The 21,268-nt window shown below is 56.8% G+C and overlaps 2 protein-coding genes across 2 annotated transcripts in view; one reads left to right on the top strand and one right to left on the bottom strand.

The window, feature by feature from the left end:
- Nucleotides 1-3,694: 3,694 nt before the first annotated feature.
- GPR108 (G protein-coupled receptor 108) lies at nucleotides 3,695-11,757 on the bottom strand. The gene is made up of 18 exons (XM_007954481.1): nucleotides 11,638-11,757; nucleotides 10,355-10,474; nucleotides 8,947-8,997; nucleotides 8,682-8,764; nucleotides 7,863-7,987; nucleotides 7,668-7,732; nucleotides 7,510-7,578; nucleotides 7,312-7,416; nucleotides 6,546-6,679; nucleotides 6,370-6,445; nucleotides 5,760-5,833; nucleotides 5,559-5,676; nucleotides 5,351-5,481; nucleotides 5,218-5,261; nucleotides 4,809-4,858; nucleotides 4,210-4,293; nucleotides 4,009-4,133; nucleotides 3,695-3,767 (listed from the first exon to the last, which is right to left on the bottom strand). The coding sequence occupies exons 1-18, from the start codon at nucleotides 11,755-11,757 to the stop codon at nucleotides 3,695-3,697; spliced, it is 1,647 nt and encodes a 548-aa protein (XP_007952672.1).
- Nucleotides 11,758-14,024: 2,267 nt separating this feature from the next.
- Nucleotides 14,025-21,268, top strand: part of TRIP10 (thyroid hormone receptor interactor 10) — a 12,750-nt gene continuing 5,506 nt past the window's right edge. Inside the window, exons 1-11 of the mRNA XM_007954440.2 lie at nucleotides 14,025-14,048; nucleotides 15,165-15,280; nucleotides 15,368-15,424; nucleotides 16,891-17,038; nucleotides 17,335-17,397; nucleotides 17,629-17,733; nucleotides 17,820-17,948; nucleotides 18,759-18,905; nucleotides 19,012-19,206; nucleotides 20,251-20,418; nucleotides 20,667-20,776. Coding sequence (XP_007952631.1) covers nucleotides 14,025-14,048; nucleotides 15,165-15,280; nucleotides 15,368-15,424; nucleotides 16,891-17,038; nucleotides 17,335-17,397; nucleotides 17,629-17,733; nucleotides 17,820-17,948; nucleotides 18,759-18,905; nucleotides 19,012-19,206; nucleotides 20,251-20,418; nucleotides 20,667-20,776 — 1,262 coding nt within the window. The remainder of the gene's footprint in view (nucleotides 14,049-15,164; nucleotides 15,281-15,367; nucleotides 15,425-16,890; nucleotides 17,039-17,334; nucleotides 17,398-17,628; nucleotides 17,734-17,819; nucleotides 17,949-18,758; nucleotides 18,906-19,011; nucleotides 19,207-20,250; nucleotides 20,419-20,666; nucleotides 20,777-21,268) is intronic.

Below are 21,268 nucleotides of genomic sequence, written 5' to 3'. Positions count from 1 at the left end.
TTGTCAGAAGGGACCATTCCCTGGAGAAGGATGCTTGGTAGGGTGGAGGGTCGACGAAAGAGGGGGAGGCCTTCAACGAGATGGATTGACACGGTGACTGCAATGATGGGCTCAAGTATGGCATGTATCATGGAGCTGGTGCGGGATTGGGCAGTGTTTCATTCTGCTGTGCATGTGGTTGCTATGAGTTGGAAACGACTCGACAGCACCTAACAACAACAACAACAACATGAATGCTATGCCATTCCTCTTCAATTTATCATTCCTGGCATAGTACATCATGTGGTTGTCTGATTCAAAATAGCCAAAACCAGTTCATTGCAGCTCACTAATGTCTATCAGACAGTATTTCACTACTAGTCATAAGGTTTTCACTGGCCAATTCTTTGAGAAGTGGATGGCCTCTTCTTTCTTCCGAGTCTGTCTCAGTCTGGAAAGTCCGCTGAAATCCGTCTACCATGGGCAACCCTGCTGGCATTTGAAACACTCATAGCATAGCCTCCAGCCTCACAACAACATGCAAGCCACCACAGTATGATAAACTGACAGACAGGTTAGTCTCCCTTAGCTTCCTGCGTGGGGTCTCTCTCCCACTTACCTGTTGTGGCCATTGGCCCTGGCTGCCAGAAGAATGAACAAATCTGTCTTGGAGAAAGTACAGCCAGAATGCTCCTTAGAAGTGAGATGGTGATATTTTGTCTCTTGTACTTTGGACATGTTGTCAGAAGGGGCCAGTCCTTGAAGAAGGATATCATGCTTGGTAAGGTAGAGGGTTAGCAAAAAAGGGGAAGACTCAACGAAATGGATGGACACAGTGGGTGCAACGATTGGCTGAAGCATGGAAGGATTGTGAGGCTGGCACAGGACCGGGCAGGGTTTCATTCTGTTGTGCATGGGGCACTCTGAGTCGGGAGTGACTGGACAGCACCTGTGATAGTTGGCTGGACCACAATTCTGTGTGGTTTAAGCAATTGTGATGTGGATTGTTCCAATAATGGGATCAGATGTATATGTTTTGAGCAGCCAATCTGTTGAAAGGGAGTTTCCCTAGGGGTGTGGCCTGCTTCCAGTATATTTACGGACATCCTGGGAAAAGAGACACTCTTCTGTGAATCGGGATTCTGCCTACAACTGTCTGTGAGCGAACTATCCACCCTTCGGCCTGGAGATCTCGGATTCGTCATTCGTTGGAGTCAACAGCCAGTGTACTGCCCGCCAACCTTGAGCTCCTCAGCCCCTGCAGCAGCAAGAGTCGGAAAAAGCCTCCAGCTTGACGTTTGACTTGCCAGCTTCTCTAAGTGTGTGAGCCATTTTCCTAAGACCAATTTCTCTTTCTCCATATATATAAGCTTTACTGGTTGTGTTTCTCTAGAGAACCCAGCCTAACCAGCACCTAACAAGCAGAAACAACAGAAGCCACCTGCCTTCCTTGGCTCATGGCCCCTTCCTCACACCACCCCAAGCTCAGCTTCTCTGACCCTTCTGCCTCCCTCTTTCCTGTAAGGGCCCCTGTAAATACATTGGGTCCACCCAGATAATGCAGGACCATCCTCCTCCTCACAGTTCTTAACCTAATCCCATCTGCTAAATCCCCTTTGCTGTGTCAACCAAACCAATGGCTGTCGTAGGCTTTAGAGTAGAGCGGTGCTCCATGGGGTATCCAAGCTTGACCTTTTGGAAACTGATCAGCAGGCCTTTCTTCTGAGGTATCTTTGTGTGGACTCGAACCTCCAACTTTCTGGTTAGCAGATGAGCATGTTAGCCATTTGCACCACCAGGGACTCCGGGAGCCTCTGCATGGAGTGAAACATCAGCCCCTGTTCAGAAAGCCCCTCCCTGCCTGAAACTCTCCTCCACTCTCTGGGCCCCCGCACCTAGTTCTAGTGTGTCTGCGGCTTCAGGCTCCACCAGCTACTCTAGCCTCCACGGTCCGCAGCCAGCCCTGCAGTGGGACTTGCAAGGGCTAGGCTATTCCAGGCATCCCCATCTTGTCAAACAGCTTCCGTGGGCGCCTGCAATGCCTTCTCACTTCCGTCTTTGTCTGGCTGGGCTATTTATTGCCCTGGGCCCCAGCCACACTTGCTTCCGCCTGCAGGAAGTCTTAAACCCAGCCTGGCTCCCTACAAGTCCCATGCCTGGGGCACCTTCCAGGCAGAGCCTGAAGGGCTATGAGGAATATTTCTCTGAGCTTCCACAGGGGTTCTATAAGCTCCAGTTGCGGGGGGTGTCTTAGGGGCCTGCCCACAGGGGCACTTGCATATGTGTCATTTGCAGTCACCCCTCAAGGCTCAGAGCAGGTCCCTGAGAGCTTGGATTGTGCTGCTGGCCATGGGCTGAGCAAGTGACACCCATTATCCTATGTGACACACAAGCCTGAGGCTCCATTTACACAAAAGGAAGCAGAGAGGTTAAGCCACTTATCCAGGGACACACAGCAGATGGTAGAAAGGTTGAAGTTTGGCCCAAGGGAGTCTAGCTGCAGAGGGGCAGTGCAGTCAGTGGTTCAGGGTAACTCAGGAACTGGACTGACCAGGTTGGAGCCCACTAACCTCAAGCAAGTTGCTTGGCCTCTGTGCCTTATAGGCTTTTTGAGTTAAAGCCTAAGGAGGCCTTTGAACAGCTTTGTTGCACAAAGCAGCCACGCTGGTGAGTGTTGTTAGGTACCTTCGGGATGATTCTGACTCATGGCGACCCCTTGTGACAGAGCAGAACTGCCCCATGGGGTTTTCTAGGCTGGAGTCTTTACAGCAGCCGATCACCAGGTCTCTGTCCTGTGGCGCTGCAGGGACTTCGAACTGCCAGCCTTTCGGTTAGCAGCCAAGTGCTTAACCATTGTGCCACCAGGGCTACTGTTATTCTCAGTATTGGAGTTCCTGGGTTTTGGGTGGTACAAATGGTTAAACACTTGGCACTAACCGAAAGGCTGGTCTGAATCCACTGAGAGGTGCTTGGGAAGAAAGGCCTGGTGACCTGCTTCTGAACAAACAGCCACCGACACTCCCGTGGAGTGCAGCTTCACTGAGACACACTGGGTTGCTGTGACCTGGTGTGAACTCAACAAGTGTTTTGTTCTAATTGTTACTCTTCTTTATACTCCTTAGCCTGAGGCACCTCGGGGTCTTTAAATCACTGTTTTCCCCCTCACCTTTGGCCTCCCTGACCTCCCCTGCCGGGTCAGGGCTTGAGATAGAACTGCCTGCCTGCCCTCATCCCAGGATGGTGAGCCGTGGGGTCGCAGTCACAGCTGTGTCCCTAGCACCTGGCATATAGCCTGACACACAGTCGCTGCTCAATTATTACTCACTGAACGTGTAAACCCCTCCCCTCTGCAAATACAAGTTCCGAATGGTAAACATCACCTCTGTGGCATAGATCCTGACCCCCAGAAAGGCAAGGAACAGCAGGTAGCAAAACAGACGAGTCATTTATTGTACAGCTGGAAGTGGGGGACGTCCCAGGTGAGGGTGGGCCTGCACCACCCTTGGCGGAGGACGCAGCTTCCGTCTGCATCCCAGCGGGCCCTGGGAGCTGGTCCAGGGAGCAGGGAGAGGGCAGTCCCGGGAGCATCCCCCAGCCCCGCATAGGCCCCTTCTCCTCCCCTACGGGGTTGCTGGGGAACCCCAGAAGGGGCTGTGTGGGAAGGGGAGGGTATGCACTGGAGGTGTGTGAGGGGAGGGTATCCGCTCCGGGGCCATCACAACACCTCCTGCCTGCTGGCTGTTTTGTTGACTTTGGACAAGCCTTCCCGGAATCCGGAGTCTGTCATTCTGGGAACAGACGGCAAGGGGGCATCTGGGAGCTGAGGGGGTGGCAGGCCCACCCTGTCCCCACCCTGCCCCAAAGGGTGCACCAACCCCAACCACCTCCACCTCAGCCCACCACCCCTCCTGGCCCACCAATCCCCACCTCACCCCAGAAGCCCTGCCCTACCTACGTGCCCCGAGATGCCCTGAGCCCATCCCCAGAGCTTCCCTGGCCCCGCCCACCCGCGCCCAGCGCCCCACTCACACTTGCTCCATCTGCACATCCTCCTCGTCCTCCTGGGGCAGCTGCAGGTACAGGTTGTCCCTCGCAGGCTGGAACTTGTAGCCAGTAAGCACGAAGAAGGCAAGCGTGGAGCCCTCCACCAGCAGCTGGGGGCAGGCCGAGCAGCGTGTCAGGCACCCCCCGGTCTACAGCAACCCGCCCCCCCGAGGGGCTCCCCATCACCTGGTACAGCCACTGCCACTGGAAGGGCACGGCCACCCGCAGCAGGATGGCGATGATGCGTGTGAAGTAGATGTAACAGATGACCTGCGGGCAGAGGGCCACCCAGACTCCCTGACTGTGGGACTCCCCACCATGGGATCCCCTGGACTATGTGACCCCGACTGTGGGACCTCCAGGACTACGGGACCTCCCGACTGTGGGAAACCCGTTAATGATATCCCCCCAATCGTGGGACTCCCCAATTGTGCAACCTACCAACTATGGGATAATCCCTGGACTGTAGAACCCTGTGCCCTGCAATGTTGGACCTCCTAGACTGTGGAACCTGGACCAATCACCCGCAAATGTGGGGCCACCAGGACCAATGCACCACCCCCTGAAACGTGGGACCTCCCCTGATCATGAGATTCCCCCCGCAACTGTGGGACCTTTTGGACTGTGGGCCTCCCTGGATCATGGGACCACCCAGACTGTGGGGCTGGGAGGAGAGTGGGGGCCTGAGAATTGGGGTAGGAGGGATGGTAAACGGAGGGGTTGGGGTGGACATTGTCTCTGCCCCCCATCTCCTAACACCAAGCAGGCACAAGTAGGACCCCTACCATGACGTAGTAATGCCGGAACAGCTTCAGCTTGGCCAGGTTCACTGCCACTGAGGGGAAGGCAGAGATTGGGGTCAGGGATGAAGACTGAGGCCAGATGGGGCTGGGGGCATATCTGGGAGAGTGTCCAGGAGCAGAGTCTAGAGGGGGATGTTTAGGAAACAGAGGGGGGTCTGTCCAAGGGGCAAAAAGAGGCAGGAAAAAGCAGCCAGAGAGGTCAAAGGGGCAGAGGGGCCGACAGAGGTGTCAGGGGGCAGAGAGGATGGATGGAGGAGCCCAGGGGTAGGATGGAGATATCCAGGAAGACAGAAGGGCCAGGGGTTGCAGAAAGGCCAGGAAGGGAGCAGAAAGAAGGGCCTGGAGCAGGAAGGGGGCTAGGGGCACAGAGGCCCCAGGAGCAGGGCCTCACCCTTCCCATCTGTGCCAGACGCGTCCTGCAGGTGCCGGATGGACCTGGGGGAGCACAGGGTCCAGCCAGCACTGAGCCCTCCATGCCTGCGGGCAGGGTCCCGGGAGCCCCGCCCACCCACGCACGGCCTCACCAGACAACAGGGAAGAGGATGGCACCGCAGCAGATGAGGTCCACCAGGAACAGGATCTCCTTCCACAGCCCGTAGTCGCTGGCACCCTCCTCACGGGACTCGATGACAACATAGGCCACGTTGGCCAGGACCTGTGGGGCCAGGGCCGTGAGTGGGCGCTACCTGGGGTGCGTCCATCCGTCTGCCCACCCAGGGCCCCGCCACGCACCTGCAGGGGGATCACAATGCCAAAGATCTTCTTTTCCTTGTCCGACAGGACATACTTGACGAAGGCCCAGCCAGAGCCGATCAGCGCGATGGTGATGAAGAGGAGGGCGCCCTTCAGCCTGAGAGGGGCAAGGGTGGGTGATGAGGCCCAGAAGCCCAGCCCAGCCCTGCCTGGCACCCGCCCGAAGAGCAGGGTACTCACAGGTGTGTGATGTAGTGCATGACAGCGAGGCCCTCGATGGGGTGGCCCTGGCTGTTGATGAAGTAGTAGTTAATCTGGAGGGGGACAGGCGGACAGGAGGACGGACAGTCAGAAGGATGGATGAATAGGGGTAGACGGTGGCGGTACAAGAACATGCACAATCCCCGGCAGGCGGGTGGTTCCAAAGTTCAGTAAACAGACAGCTACGACCACCAAGACGGCAGTGGGACTGAGGGATGGGCAGTCACGGCGGAACAGTGGGTGGAAAGCTGGACCAGGGATGGACGGTCAAAGCAGAAAATGTGTGCACAGTCAGACCAAGGCATGGAGTCGGCTGGGACAGTGGACAGACAGTTGGACTGAGGGATGGACAATCACAGCTGATGTGATGGACAGATATACTTAGATGGAAGGACAGACAAATGATGAGATGGGCAGGTGGCCACAATGAGCCGGGACAGATGATGAAATGGACACAGGGGTAGTTGGACAAACAGGACCCCCAAGCCCCAGCTCTGCAGAGCTTTGTTACAGGGAGGGGCGCTTAGTCGCTCCTTCTCCGACCTGAAGCCCCTCCCACCTCCCTGCCCCGCACCCGCCCAGCCCTCACACTGTGGAAGAGGAGGGAGATGCTCTTGGTGAAAGCCAGGGCTGCCATGAGCCAGTGGATCTTGAAGACGTTGTACCTGCCAGGTGGTCGGGGAGAGAGGGGTACGGAAGCATAAGGGGGTGGGTCAGAAGGGCCTGGTGAGGGGTGGTGGGGACCCCCAAGGGCAAGGGCATTACGTGTTCCTGCAGAGGACCGACACCCAGAAGACGCCGGCGGCCAGGAAGCAGGCGGACATGACCATGTAGAGCTTGAAGAGGGGGATTTCCGCCGCTGACAGGAAGCCCTCGGGGTTCTTCTCCCGGATCATGACCTAGGAGGGGTGTGGGTGGTCGTTGTCGTAGGGCCCTTGCTCTGGACTTGGAGAGCTGCGAGTGTGAGTCCACAGCTCTCCCCTTTTCCAACTGGGCCTCAGTTTTCCCATCTCTGAAATGGGTATTAACAAATGTCCACGTCACAGCGTTGCCAGGAGGATTTTAGGGAGCTAAGCTGGGAGTCAGCAGCCCTGGTGGTGCAATGATTAAGCACTTGGCTGCCAACTGAAAGGTGGCAGTTCAAATCTACCAGTCACTTTTCAGCAGAAAAGACCTGCTGATCTGCTCCTGTGAAGACTGACAGCCGTGGAAACCCTCTGGGGCAGTTCCACTCTGTCCTCTAGGGGCGCTGTGAGTCAGAATCGACTCCATGGCACCCAGTGACAAGCCAGCGTGGGCGCCCCGAGAAGTGCAGACAGTTTACGCCAACATGCTCTGCGGCTGACCAAACGGTGGGAGGTTCCAGTCCACCCAGAGACGCCTTGGAAGGCCTGGTGATCTACTTCCAAAATGCCCGCTGCTGAAAACGCCATGGGCACTGTTCTACCCTGACGCACAGGGTCGCCATGAGCCAGAGTCGACTCGTGGCAGCTGGTGAGCTGGGTGTGGAGCCCTGGCACCGTCCGCTCACCGTGATGTCAAATGGCTGTTCCCGTCCCGGCATCGCGTTGTAGCAGTTGTGGAAGCTGAGGCTGTACTGGCCTTCCTCAGCCCTGGAGCCAATCACCACGTGGAACTGGGTGGGGTGGGGGGGGAGAAGCCTTAGCTTGTGCGCCCCTGCACTGGGGTGGGGGTGGGGTTCAGGGCCGCAGGCCCTCTGGACACTCACACTAAAGTTGTAGGAATTGTTGCAGTGGCCTAGGCCTAGCACCAGCTCCTTGTCTTTCCTGCTGGGGCCCTGAGGGGACAGAGAGACTCCATTCAGCACCCTTCAGCTGTTCCTGGATCCGGATCCCCATCCGCCCTCCTACTCTGGTTCCTCAAAACCTGCTGGCTTCCTTGAGACACCGTGGAAGGCACTGGCCCATTCTTGTTGACCGTGGTTGTTGCCCCTGTGGGATGAGACGAGGCCGTGAATGAGTTTGGAGATGGACAGATAGAAGGACAGCAGGAAGATGGGGATAGACGTGGAGCAGCCCTGCCCAGTCACTCCTCCCTACCCTCAAGGCCAGCATGACTCACCGCTGTCCACCTTGGGGGTGGCTGAGGGTCCTGGCTCTGGGAGCCCTGCGTTGGGCAGCACCTCCGGGAGGAGCCCAGGGGAAATGAACAACTTCTTCTGGTCCCCATACTTTAGTACCTGGACCCTGGGGGAGGCAAGGGCTGCAGAGGAGGCAGCTATGGGCAGGCACAACTTGTGCCAAAGGACTCAGTGACCCCTCAGGCCCTCTGGGTCCCCTCCCCGGGGAGCAGGACCAGTGACCATGAACTTTCATCTCTTGAAAGCCTTGACCATTGACCTCCTGACCAAGATGGCTGCTACAGTCTGGAGCCGGCTCCTCTATAGGTTATCACTTCCCACTACGTTGACTCACTCGTTCAAGTGAAGTACATTCTTTAAAAACAAAGTGCTATCTACAGGGAGGCAATATCGTATCACTGGACCTTGATGCCAGGCTGCCTGAGTCCGAATTTTAGTTCTGGGGCCTCCGTGTTCTCAACTGAAGAATGTGGATAGTAACGGTAGAAGATGACTTAATACAGGTAACACTCCCAGGAGTCTGGTGCATATGAAATATTCCACAAGTAATAAGAATTGCTATTCCCACAATGACCCTCTGTGTCCCAGGCTTCTGCTGTGAGACCCAACACCCCTGAGCTCCCCTCTTCTTTCTTCCTCCTCCCCAGAATCAGACGCCTTGGAGGCAAAATGACAGAGGGAATGGGTGTGAGGGTTCTTTGCAGCTGGTTTTCGGTTCCCTGACCTCTGGGAGCCGTGGGTACCACACGTGGGGAAACGAGGGTGATGGGTGCTTAGTGAGCCCCTGGGCCCCAACTCACTGCTGATCCTTGGTGTTGATGAGAAAAAGGACCAGGGGGTTGCTGCTGTTTTTCTGCAGGGGACAGTCTTTGGGGTCCTGGGACTAGGGAGGAAGAAGATGCTCGAATGACCTTTCCCGTGGACCCAGCCCTGGTCCCCTCCACACCCACAGGCACCAGGGAGGGTCTCCTCCTGCCTCTGGGAAAGAGCTAGGGTCTTTGGGTTCCAGGTGCTGGAGTCAGCAAACCCCACCCAGCCATCCACCCACACACTCCCTCTACTCACAGAGTAGGATCGAATGTTGCCAGACTGAACCCGGGTCAGGCTGAAGCCCACCTGGCAGGTGGAAAGAAAAAGAGAGGGTGTGAGGGACCCCAGGTGAGACCCGAGCCATCCATGCCAGTGGCAACAGAAACGAAAGCCCACCTACTTTACCAAGTGCCTACTATGTGCCAAGTCCTATGTTCTCCCCTGGACTTTAATCACCCATCCTCCCCAGCTCGCCTCCTTTAGCTCCTATCCACGGCTCTCTCTGCACCCCCAGAGTGACCCCAAGGCTCAGTCTGCACATGTCACTTCCTCAAGGAGTCCCCTCTCTGGTCCTCCGGACCTAGCTCATCCTCCTTCTCCCTCATTTAAAACGTGGGTGACCTCTGGCGACTCTAGAATCCAGCAGACCTGATCTAAGTCCCTGCTGGTGCAAACGGTGAACATGCTCGGCTGCTCACCGAAGGCTGGCAGTTCAAGTCCACCCAGGGGCCGCAGAAGAAAGGCCTAGTGGTCTAGTGCTGAAAAATCAGCCACTGGATGCCCTACGGGGCACAGCTCGACTCTGACACGCTGGGGTCACGGGGAGTCAGAGCTGACTAGAGGCACTGGGGTCTGGGTGACTCTCAGCAAGTCACAAAGAGAGCCTGTGTCCATCCCTGTGGAATAGCTTCTGGGAATTCTCATAGCAACGCTGAGCTGTGGCTCTTGGTGGGGGGCGGGAGGGGCAGACACTGGTAACTGCTCTGCACGGTCCCTGGTGACCTAGTGGGCTCTATAAATAAATTGGGAGCTCTGGTAGCGTAGTGCCTAAGGCACTTGACTGCTAACCAGAAGGCTGGCGGTTCAACCCCACCAGCCACTCCTCGGAAGGAAGGTTGGGCAATCTACTTCCGTAGTGATGCCGCCTCGGAAATCCAAGGAGGGGTCGCTGTGAGTCAGGTCTGACTCAACGGCACATAACAACAACTATAAATGCTACCTATTCATTCCGACTGGAGTCCCTGAGTGGTGCAAACGGTTAGTGCACTTGGCTGCTAACTGAAAGGCTGGAGGCTCACGTCCACCCAGAAGCTCCTCGGAAGAAAGGCCTAGTGATCTATTTCCAAAAACACCAGCCACTGGAAACCCCAATGCCACCGAGTTCTACTCTGACTCACGGGGTCACCATGAGCCAGAAGCAACTTGACAGCAATTAGTATTGCCATTCATTCTGACTGTAAGAACTTGGGATGTCTTGATCATTGGTATGCTCCCTAACTCTCACGAACAGTGCCTAACACTTGTCGCATAAGATACTGTTAGCTCCCTATTACTGAGGCTCAGTGGGGCCAAGAGACTGGCCCACAGTCACTTGGGTGTGGCAGAGCTGGGAGGTGTGCTCAGAAGTGGGGGCCTCTGGAGCATACATGACCATGCCCCTCACCAGCGGGGTCTTCTCTTCTGTCGTCTGCTGGCCCAGCCGCAGGAGGCTCAGATCCACTTCCAGGGAGCCATTGGTGTAGAATCCAAAGCTGTTCAGCTGGATGTCCGCTCGCTTCTCCCCCTGCCGGAGACCAAGGAGGAAGAGGCAGCTCAGACTTCTCCCGCCCAGCAGCCCAGCTCCAGGGTCCTGGCGCGAGGCTACCCCAAGGCTCTCAGCCCCCAGCTGGCACCCCTTTCTATAATACCGGTCCAAAGAGTGATAAGGAGCCCTGGTGGCACAATGGTTAAGCACCTGGCTGATAACTGAAAAGATTCTGGGTTCAAACCCACCCACAGCAAGCCTGCAGAAGAAAGACCTGGCAATCAGCTCCTGTAAATATCACCAAACCACACCCACTACGGTGGAGTCGATTCTGACTCACAGCCATCCTGGAGAACAGAGCGGAACTGAACCATAGGGTTTCCAAGGCTGTCATCTTTATGGAAGCAGATTGCCTCATCTTTCTTCCATTGAGCCGCTGGAGGGTTCAAACCGCTGACCTTTCAGTTAGCAGCCAAGGGCTTAATCACTGGTGACCAGGGCTCCTTTTCATATAGAGATGATAGCCTGGGAAATTCTATGGGACAGTTCTACTATGTCACATGGCGTCCGTGTGAATCGAAAATCAATTGAGTTGCACCTAACAACAGAAACAAAGGGTGACAGAGGGGACTGTGTCCTCGGATTGATGCCAGGCAAGGCTCTCCCACGCCCTCTGGACACTGTTCTTAGAGTCTAGGAAGACAAACTCTGGGGTACCTGCAAGTCCCCCCACTAGATGGACCCCACCTGGCGGGCTTACTTATTCATCTTGGAGTGCCTGATCCTCACGTCCTGGAAAAATATTTAGATTTCAACTGAGTCCCCAAGATGCCAAAGAATGCTCAGAAGACCCCACTCTAACCCCTAGCAGCTCCCTCTACTGCCCCAAGGTCCCTATGAGCCTCTAAAGTGACCCCTGGAATTTATAGGGCTGGGGGGCAGTGGAGTGATGTCCCTAGAGGAAAATTCCCGCCCCCCCCAGTGGGTGGTGCACGACCCCGGGTTGGCCCGCCAGGCAATTCCACTGGGAGGACCGTGGGGGGATTGGACTAGACCATTTCAGGCCTGGAAACGGGGGTCGCCGGGCCGCTCCATCCTGCATAAGGAGCAGGGGAGGACGGGCGAGACTACTCCAAGCTGGGGGCTTCTCCACGACAAAGCCGCACCCCTCCCGTCCCGGACCACCGCACGGCAGTCCTCACCGTCAGCGTCAGCCGGTGGATGCGTCCGGAGCAACCGCCCAACAGCAGGAGCAGAAGGAACCGCGGCCCCCACTCTCCGGGACTCCCGCGGGCGAGCCCCCTCCTCTCGCTCACTGCCATCTCTGGAGCCACCGCCTCCTCTACGCCTCCTCTGACGTCCTCAGGCCCGCCTATCCGTAAGCCAATCGTCGCACGATGAAGCCGCCCCTTTCGGCTTTTCCAGCCCATACAGCCAATCAACAATCAGACTCACAAAGCCGCCCCCATAAGAGTACAAATGGACTGCACCAGCTTCGAATGGGAGTGCTTACACAACTTAACTCCGCCCCCTCGCTCCCACCAATCACCAGAAGAAAGGTACCGGATGTAATTTGATAAACAGTGTATTTAACCAATTATGATGGGGCTGATATCCGGCCCTGAGAAGCGGAATTCCTCGTAACTGTCGAGCCCACCTTGGACTACATTTCCCAAAAAGCAGCAGGTGCAATCAGCCCAACAAGGCAAGGAAAAGAACTACATTTCCCAGTATTCCTAAGGACAGATTTCCCCTTCTTTCCCCAGGGAAGTGACTGCCTGCCAGAGCTGTCTCTTGGTAAACATGCGCAACGGCCGAGGCCTGTCCTGTTCTTCTAGTTTCCCTGGTCTACTTAGAGGCCTAAATCAGACCCCAGGATACATCTTGACGCTAGGATGACCTATGACCCCAGGCTGAAACCCTTTAATTGCGGCTGAGAGCTGATCTCAGACTGAAACCCAAACACCCCCTTCTCACCGTTGACCCACACTGAGCTCTAATCTCTAATTGAGTCCCTGACCTGGATAGAGTCTTGACCCCAGACTAGACCCTGTTGTTGTTGTTGTTTGCCGTCGAGTCGGCCCCGACTCATAGCGACCCCTCCTTGGGTTTCCGAGGCAGTATCACTATGGAAGTAGGATTGCCCAACCTTCCTTCCGAGGAGTGGCTGGTGGGCTTGAACCTCCAGCCTTCTGGTGAGCAGTCATGTGCCTTAGGCACTGTTTGAGTTCCGACTCCCGACTGGCGTTGCTCCGCTTCACACTGCAGTGGCAGTGTGAGACCCCAGCCCAATTGTGATGCTGAATTTGTGTTGAACCCTAATTCCTGTTTGAGTCTCTAACGAGGGTGGAGCCTAGAATTCGGTCTCGATCTGGACCGAGTCCCTGAGTCCAGGCCCCAGGCTGAGACTCTGACCCAACCTGACCCCCTGCTATTTAAGGCTCAACCCTTTTTGCAGCCTGAGGCTTTCTAGCCCCGGAGCCACCAGCAGGTGGGGCCAGGTCCCAGCAGAGCCATCTGTTGCAATGTGGGCTCCAAGAACTATCCTCCTGGGCTCCCAGGTGTCTCTCCTGCTCAAAGTAACCTGTCCCGGGGGGGGCCCGGAGTCCCCGAGTCCCAGCATGGCTCCTGCCACCTCTGTAGTCACAAAGAACGCTCCAAAGGCCAGAGAGGATGGGGCTGGGTGCCGCTGGGGCTTCTCCCCTTTCATCCCAAGGCCTCAAAGGAATTTATAAGGTGTGAACGGATTTTTATGGAGGAGGTGACAGACTTCCAACCCCCAGGGCCCAGGCGTCTGGAGGAGAGTGCAATGGGGATCCTAGGGTCAGGACGGGCACTAAGACCTGAATGGGCGTTAATGGATGAGCCTGGGAAATGAGGAGGTGCAAGCACCAGCCAGCAAGCTGGCCAGGAGCCGGGGAAAGGCCTGGGCCCAGCGCGCCAAGGACGACCCGTCCTCAGTTTCCCGGTGAAGACTGGGGGAGGGAAGACAGGATGCGGTAGGGGCGCTAATGGACCCGGCCTTGGCAGTGGCGCGTCCCGGGCAGGATCGAAGTCCTCCCATCCGCCCTGTGGCCGGAGGGACCAGACCATTAGTGGGACGAGCATAGACGCCTGGAGCCCGGCCGGCCCCCAAGAGCCAAATGACCTCAGGTTCTCCCTGCGACGGGGTGGGGAGGACTTCTTGGGTTGGGGTTTTAGTGTCTTGGCCCTTTAAGGAATGGCTGAAGGGAAAAGGAAAGGAAGACACAGTTCGAGGCGGAGGGAATAGGATGAGAGAGGCCCCGGGGATTTGGAAAATGGGTGGGGGTACTTCAAGGGGTCGGTCCGGAGGTGTTGGGTGTCCGTGTTCCTTTAAGGGGGGCGGAGCGTCCGTTAGGCCCCACCTCCTTCGGGGTCCCGCCCCCAGGGTGTCTGGGCTACGCCACCGCACGGGCGGAGGCGTGACTGAACATTAGGGGCGGGGATTATTCGGGAGGGGCGGGGCTGAGGCGGGGCGGGGCCGGGCGCACCGCCCTGGGCTGAGTCTCCCGGCGGCGGGCGCGGGCGGCAGGGACCGGGCGGCGGCGGCGGCTTCGGCGGGATCAGCATGGATTGGGGCACCGAGCTGTGGGTGAGTCCGGTGGTCCTGGCCTTAACTTCCTCCTGTCTAAGGTCCAAGAGCCCCCCTCTGCCCCGCTGGGCTTTGGCAAGAGGCTCCGTGCAGTCGGTCCACCGACCCCCGGGTGCCCGCCCTCCGCGTTCTCTTGGAGTTTGGCTCCAGGACTCTTGGGGGCGAAGGGCGACTTTGCAGGAACGACGTAGGGAAACTGAGGCACCGCGTTCAGAGTGAGGCGGGCAGAAGACATCCGGGGACCAGGCCGGGACGGCCGGGCGAGGTCACCTATTTTGGGCATCCTGACCCGGCCGGCGGCTTATTTTACGGCCCCTGGGTCCCTGCCCGCCGCCCGCCTGTCCGGCTGGGCTGGGGGAGGGGACCCTCCGGCCAAACTCTTCCCCCACGTGGGACCCAGAAGTCCAGACTGCCCTCTCTGTAGCCTCTAGGGGCTTTGGGACTCCTTGAGGGGGACGCCCGTAATCCTTCTTCGCCAGCACCTGGCCTCCTCGAACCCCAGCCTTGGAAGCCCCAGAAATTTCCCTCTCTCCTAGCTCCGACCTCCGACCCCTCCCCTCTTTGGGGGCGGAGGATCCTTTGGTTCCTGGGTGCCGCTCCGGAGTAGCTATATTGCACCCCCAAACTCTGGAATATCTTTAGTACGTGCCGTGGAGTCAGTAGGGGAAACTGAGTCACCCCTCAGGGAACCCTGGGAAGCATGGCGATTCGGGGAACCTGGCCTGCTCCCCTGCCATTCCGGGGCCCCCAAGTTGAAGGAACCCTGCCCCTCTGGCCCTGACTCACGCCGGGCCGGCCGGATTTTCCGGAATCTGGGGGGGATTAGGGGAGCCGGGGCAGGGGGAAGGGCCCTGCCCATTCTACACCCGTCTTGGCCATTTGGAGACTGGACCTTGTAGTGCTGCTGGGGCCCCGCCCCTGTTCCTCGGGCCCTTCCCGGGAAGGGGAGGGGGTTCCCGCCGGTTTCCTGCCCACCCCCCCGCGCCGGGGCGGGGCGGGGCCTGGAAGCCACGCCTCCTCGGAGCTCCCAGGCTTGGAATTCCCTGGGTCACTAGTTGTCCCTTGGCTTTGGGGCCCCAAGGTCTTGACGCTGGCCCCTCCCCTCCCGCCCCCTAGGATCAGTTTGAGGTGCTCGAGCGCCACACGCAGTGGGGGCTGGACCTGCTGGACAGATACGTGAAGTTCGTGAAAGAGCGGACGGAGGTGGAGCAGGCTTACGCAAAGCAGCTCCGGTGAGACTCCAAGGGTGCATCGGCCCCGGGGCTAGCCGGAGGGGCTGGAGGGTTGGGCGCTCAGCCGGCCTGCCTGTCTCCCCATAGGAGCCTGGTGAAAAAATACCTGCCTAAGAGACCTGCCAAGGATGACCCCGAGTCCAAGTAAGGCTGCGGAGGGGGTACAGGGCTTGACTTTGGGCCGGGGTTGGCACCACTTCCTCAGCTCAATGCCCCAGGTCCCTCCACCTCTCTTTTCAGCCTGTAGCTAAGAGTTCTGGGTCCATTCACCCGGGTTGCATTCCTAAGCCCATTACTTAATTAGCTGAGGGTTTGGATGTCCTCAGTCAGAGTTCTCTGCCTCTGTTTTCCTCACCTGTTAAATGGGGACGGAGCCCTGGTGGTGCAACTGTTAGACTCTCAGCTGCTAACCCAAAGGTTGATGGTTTGAACCCATCCAGCAGCTCTATTGGAGAAAGACCTGGTGGTCTGCTTCCGTGAGACTACAGTATAGGAAACCCTATGGGGCAGTTTATGTCTGTCGCATGGGGTCACTATGAGTCCGAGTGGACTCCACGCCACACAGCAACAACATAAATGGACAGGCTCCAGCAGCTGCTAGACAGGCAAGTGTGTGCCTCTGCCCTTCACGTCCGTGAAGCTGGTAAGCAGCTGCTGACACTGCCTACCAAGCAGCGCACACGTTTGATGAATTAATGTGTTCAAACACTGCCCAGCACATAGGGAATGTGCTATGAGTATTGACTTTATTGTTGTTGTTGGTAGCTGCTACTGAGTTGAGTGCGCACGTGTGACCACACGCGTACAGAGTAACTGCTCCAGAGGGTTTTCAGCATTTTAGAAGCGATCACCGGGTCTGTCTGCTGAAGCACCTCTGGGCGGGTTTGAACTGGCAGCCTTTCGGCTAGCAGTCGAGGGCTTCATGGTTTGCATCACCCAGGGATGCTTTTGACTTCGCTGTTGCTGTTGGGTGCCGTCAAGCGGCTTTCGACTCACAGTGAGTGACAGTAGGATTGCCCCGTGGGGTTTTCTAGGCTGTCATCTTTACCAGAGCAGATCGGCAGACCTTTTTCCTGCAGAGCCACTGGGTGGGTTTGAACCACCAACCTTTCAGTCAGCAGCTGAGCACTTAACTGCTGTACCACCAGGGTTCCTCTTGATTTTATTACGAGCCCCCAGTTCCAAAGCCAAAAAATCTCTAGAAATGAAAATAAATGTTTTTGTAACTTGCTTGGCATCAACTTCTGACCAGAGCTAACGTGCTGTTAATTATTGTCTTGGTTTGCTCCTACTCAGTGTGACTATTAACACCTCTCCCTGCAAAAAAAAAAATATTTACGGTGTTTGATTATAGAGTCTGCGCCCGACCCCACGGGGGGTATCATAATAGATTATTTTGCTGCCTCGAATCCCCTTTCTAAAATCTGCATCCTATTCTGAGTTCCCAAGTGTATCTGATTCAAGGGTTCAGGGTAAGGGATCATGGACCAGAATGATCATGGCCTTGGGGATGAATGTGTGGGGACTTACCCTGCCCAGGAGGTGGGTCCTGGGGTATCTGGCTCCCGGGAGGCCTGACTGCTGGCCGCCTGCCCCCCACTCCGCTCCAGGTTCAGCCAGCAGCAGTCCTTCCTGCAGATCCTCCAGGAGCTGAATGATTTTGCGGGGCAGCGGGAGCTGGTAGCCGAGAACCTGAGCGTCTGTGTGTGCCTTGAGTTGGCCAAGTACTCTCAGGAGATGAAGCAGGAGAGGAAGATGGTGAGTGCGCCCCTCCCTGGGTCTTTCCGAGGACCCCTGCTGGAAGACAAACCAAAAACCCGTTGTCGTCCAGTCAGTCCTGACTCATGGCAACCGTGCATGTGTCCGAGTAGATCTGTGCTCCACAGGGGTTTCAGTGGCTGATTTTTCAGACGTAGGTCACCACGTCTTTCTGCGGAGGTGCCTCTGGGTGGGTTCAAACCGCCAACCTTTTGGTCAGTAGCGAGTGGTTAACTGTTTGTGTTACCCTGACACTGCTGGAGCGCAGGTGAGCCTTGTTGCCTCTCTCTCTACAGCACTTCCAGGAAGGTCGGCGGGCCCAACAGCAGCTGGAAAATGGCTTCAAACAGCTGGAGAACGTGAGTCTCAGCGGGTGGAGGGTGGCTGTGGCCCAGAGGAGCAGAGTGAGACTGGCTGATTCATAGTACTGCCCCCTTTGTCTGGCCTGGACTCCCCAGTAGGCTCCCAGCATGCCCCCCCATACACACACTTGCTAGAAGACGTCGTACCAGTCCCTGAAACCTCGGTTGTGTGGCTCCCTAGCTTGGGGGTGGGGAAGTTCCTTCATTCTGGCTCTTTTCTGGCTGCAGAGCAAGCGTAAGTTTGAACGGGACTGCCGGGAGGCCGAGAAGGCAGCCCAGACTGCTGAGCGGTTAGACCAGGACATCAATGCCACCAAGGCTGACGTGGAGAAGGTGCATGTGCCATCTAGGGCCAGGCCGGGCGGGTTGGTTAGGCAAGGCCGTGAGCTGACAGCCATCCCTGCCCCGCTACTGCTTAGGCCAAGCAGCAAGCCCACCTTCGGAGTCACATGGCAGAAGAAAGCAAAAATGAATACGCGGCCCAGCTGCAGCGCTTCAACCGAGACCAGGCCCACTTCTACTTTTCTCAGATGCCCCAGATATTTGATGTAAGTGCTCCAAGCCCAACCTTCCCGAAAAACCCCAGAAGTTGACCAACTCCTATAGACTCATCAAAACCCCAGCTACAATGCCCCAACCCCTGGATTGAAAAGGAATTAGAAACATAAAGACTTTGTTCAAGCTGTTCTTTCTGCCGAGAATGCCTTTGCTCCCTTGGGAAACTCCTACTCGTTCTTCTAAGCCCCAGCTCAGAAGACCAGTTGCTCTGGCGTTGACTCTGACTCACGGCGACCTCATGTATGTCGGAGTAGAACTGTGCTCTGTGGGGTTTTCAGTGGCTGATTTTTTTGGAAGTAGATTGCCAGGCCATTCTCCCAAGGCACCTCTGGAAAGACTTGAACTGCCAACCTTTCAGTTAGCAGCAGAGCACTTAAACGTTTGTACCACTAGTCTCAAATGTTCCCTCATCTGTTTCAGCCTCGTGCTCTACTCCCGGTCTCTATCCTGAGTTGGAAGTGTCTGTGCTGGGTCTGTTTTTTTTTCAAAGCTCTGGCTTCCCTTGTCTCTTTATTTTTTTTTTTTTTAAAGAGAAGCCTTTTCTGACTTTCTAGATGGAGGGGTCATCAGAGTTGCTCTCCCTGAGATCTGCGTCTCCCCCCTTGACTATCCTGGGTCACTGGTCCCTCGCTCAGCACCACTGAGCCTGTAGCCACACGCCCAGTCCATGGATGGGGAAGACAGAGACACAAAACCTGTCCAAAGTCACTCCTTTAGTTGTTGCTGGAGCCTCCCCACTTAACAGGTAAGGGAAAGGGAGGAACAGAACTTGTGACTTCCCAAAGCTCCTACCCCTGCAGAAGCTGCAAGACATGGATGAGCGCCGAGCGACCCGCCTGGGGGCAGGGTATGGCCTTCTGTCTGAAGCCGAGCTGCAGGTGGTACCCATTATTGCCAAGTGCTTGGAAGGCATGAAGGTGGCCTCGGATGCAGTGGATGCCAAGAATGTACGTGGCTGGTCCCAGTCCGGTGGGCAGGGCGAGGGCCCCTGACCCTGGACACCCAGGCCTCACCCCTGACTGCCCACCTGTGACTGACTTCCTTCTCCCCCAGGACTCCCAGGTCCTCATTGAGCTGCACAAGTCGGGTTTTGCCCGCCCGGGTGACGTGGAATTTGAAGACTTCAGCCAGCCCATGAACCGTGTGCCTTCTGACAGCAGCCTGGGCACCCCCTCCGACGGACGACCCGAGCTCCGTGGCCCCAGCCGCAGCCGCACCAAGCGCTGGCCCTTTGGCAAGAAGAACAAGGTGGGGGCTGGGGCCCTTGGGGGCCTTGGAGTGGGGACCGCAGGGGCCCCTACTGAGTCTGCCCCAGCCGCCAGAACGCTGAGTCCCAGGCAGGAATTTTCCTCTTGGCTGCCGGCCCGGGCTGGAGGGAAGGCAGGCAGGCAGGCGGGTTGGCTTGGGTGTCCCCTGAGGCTGAAGGGGGGCAGGTGGGAGGGGGAGAGCGGTGGCGTCTGTCTGCTGCTTCTTCGATGCTGGAGAAAGAGCTGCTGGTGGAATCCAGGTCAGGGCTGAGGGCTAGAGACCCACTGCAGGGACTCCTTCCAGCCTCTCTCTGGGCTGCTGATGGGCTCCTGAGTGCCCGGCCTCAGACCCTGTCTTCTTGGAATTTTTGGCTTTCACGGCATATTTCTGACACCCCTGGTTCATACCTTGGACAAGTCCCCATCCCTGGAGTTTATGCCTTGGTTGTGTATAGTTTTGATATTCCTGACTCATACATGGATACCCCTCCCTGACTTACACAAGTGATTCCCCAGCTTAGCCACTGATGCCCTCCCCCAGCTATAGCCCTTCCACTCACTGCCTTTGACCTTTTTCTTAGCTTGGCTTTGACCGCTGTGGCCCCCACGCCTGTCTGAGACTTTGTTTCCTGCACCTGTCTCCTCCACCTTCTAGACTGTGAGCCCAGAGAACTGGGTGGACACAAATGGGGTCCACTGTGCCCCCCAAGCCCCATTCTAGGTACTGGTCATGGGGCTCAAGGGATTAGGAGAAATGAGGATGGGGAGGGCCGGTCTTCTGGCTCACAGTCTATCGCCCCCTGCCGGCCGCGCCGTCTAGCTCTGCTTGTCGCTCTCGCATGCATCTTCCGGTCTGTGTGTGGTCGTGCATCTTGAGTTGTGGATTTCTTACCGTTGTTTTTTTTTGTTTGTTTTTCTTTCTCCATTTTGTTTCTTTTCTTTTTTTTTTTTTTCCGTTCGCGTCTGTTCATCCATCCACCCAATTTTTTACATTGTTCCCTGTTCCCCCTCACCGGCCCCATCCCTATCCGGCCGGTGCCGGTAGCCACGCCCCCCACCCCTCTCCCCCCTGGGGGGTCCCCTACCCTCGGCATTGCCTAATGGACCCCCGTCCCCCCGATCCGGCCGCGACCCCTTGGCCATACTGAGTGAGATCAGTAGGTCGGTCAAACCGCGGCTAGCGTCCTTCCGCAGCTTTCGAGGCAGCCGTGGGGTAAGTGAGGCCTCAGGGGAGGAGGGGCGGCCCTAGCCCGCCCAGCGCCCGGGTGGCGGGACCCTGGGCTCGCTTCCTGCCGCCAGCTAGGCCCCTTCTCCCTCTTGCCTGACGTGGACCCGCTTTGCTCTACGCATGGCCGTGCCCCTAAGAAAGTTGGCGGGGAGGAAGGTGGACTTTCATGAGTGTGCAGAAGCGAGAAGCTGGGACTCTGTTATCACAAACTGGGCCATCTTCCCACTTTGCAGACAGTGGTGACAGAGGATTTCAGCCACTTGCCCCCAGAGCAGCAGAGGAAGCGGCTTCAGCAGCAGCTGGAAGAGCGCAATCGTGAACTACAGAAGGAGGTCGACCAGAGGTAAGGAGGAGGCCGTGAGAAACAAGGTAAAATAATAAATGAATTCAATCCAGTGGCACTCAAAGAACTCTCTCCCCAAAAACTCCAGGCCCTAGGGTTTTACAGGTGATTCCTACCACACAGAAACGGTTAGTTCCTGTCTTACATGATTCATTTCAGCAAACAGAAAAAGAGTAAAAGCTGCCCAGCTCATTTAAGAGGCAGGGGGTATACCTCGATCCCAAAATCAGCTCACAAGAATCCAAAAACATAAAATTAGTGGGTTCATTCTATTTCACTTACAATCTTGGAAGGGAACTCTGGTGGGACAAACAGTTAAGTGCATGGCTGCTAGCCAAAAGGTTGGCAGTTCGAACCCATGCGGCTGTGGAGAAAACACCTGGCAATCTGCTTCTGTAAGGATGACAGCCAAGAAAACCCCGTGGGCAGCTCTCCTCCATCACGCGGGGTCGCCACAAATAGGAATCAATTGGATGGTACCCAACAGTAAGA

Source organism: Orycteropus afer, unplaced genomic scaffold, assembly GCF_000298275.1.
Source record: "Orycteropus afer afer isolate SDZICR_OR568_19922 unplaced genomic scaffold, OryAfe1.0 scaffold00461, whole genome shotgun sequence".
Classification (NCBI taxonomy): domain Eukaryota; kingdom Metazoa; phylum Chordata; class Mammalia; order Tubulidentata; family Orycteropodidae; genus Orycteropus; species Orycteropus afer.
This window is presented reverse-complemented; position numbering and strand designations above follow the sequence as displayed.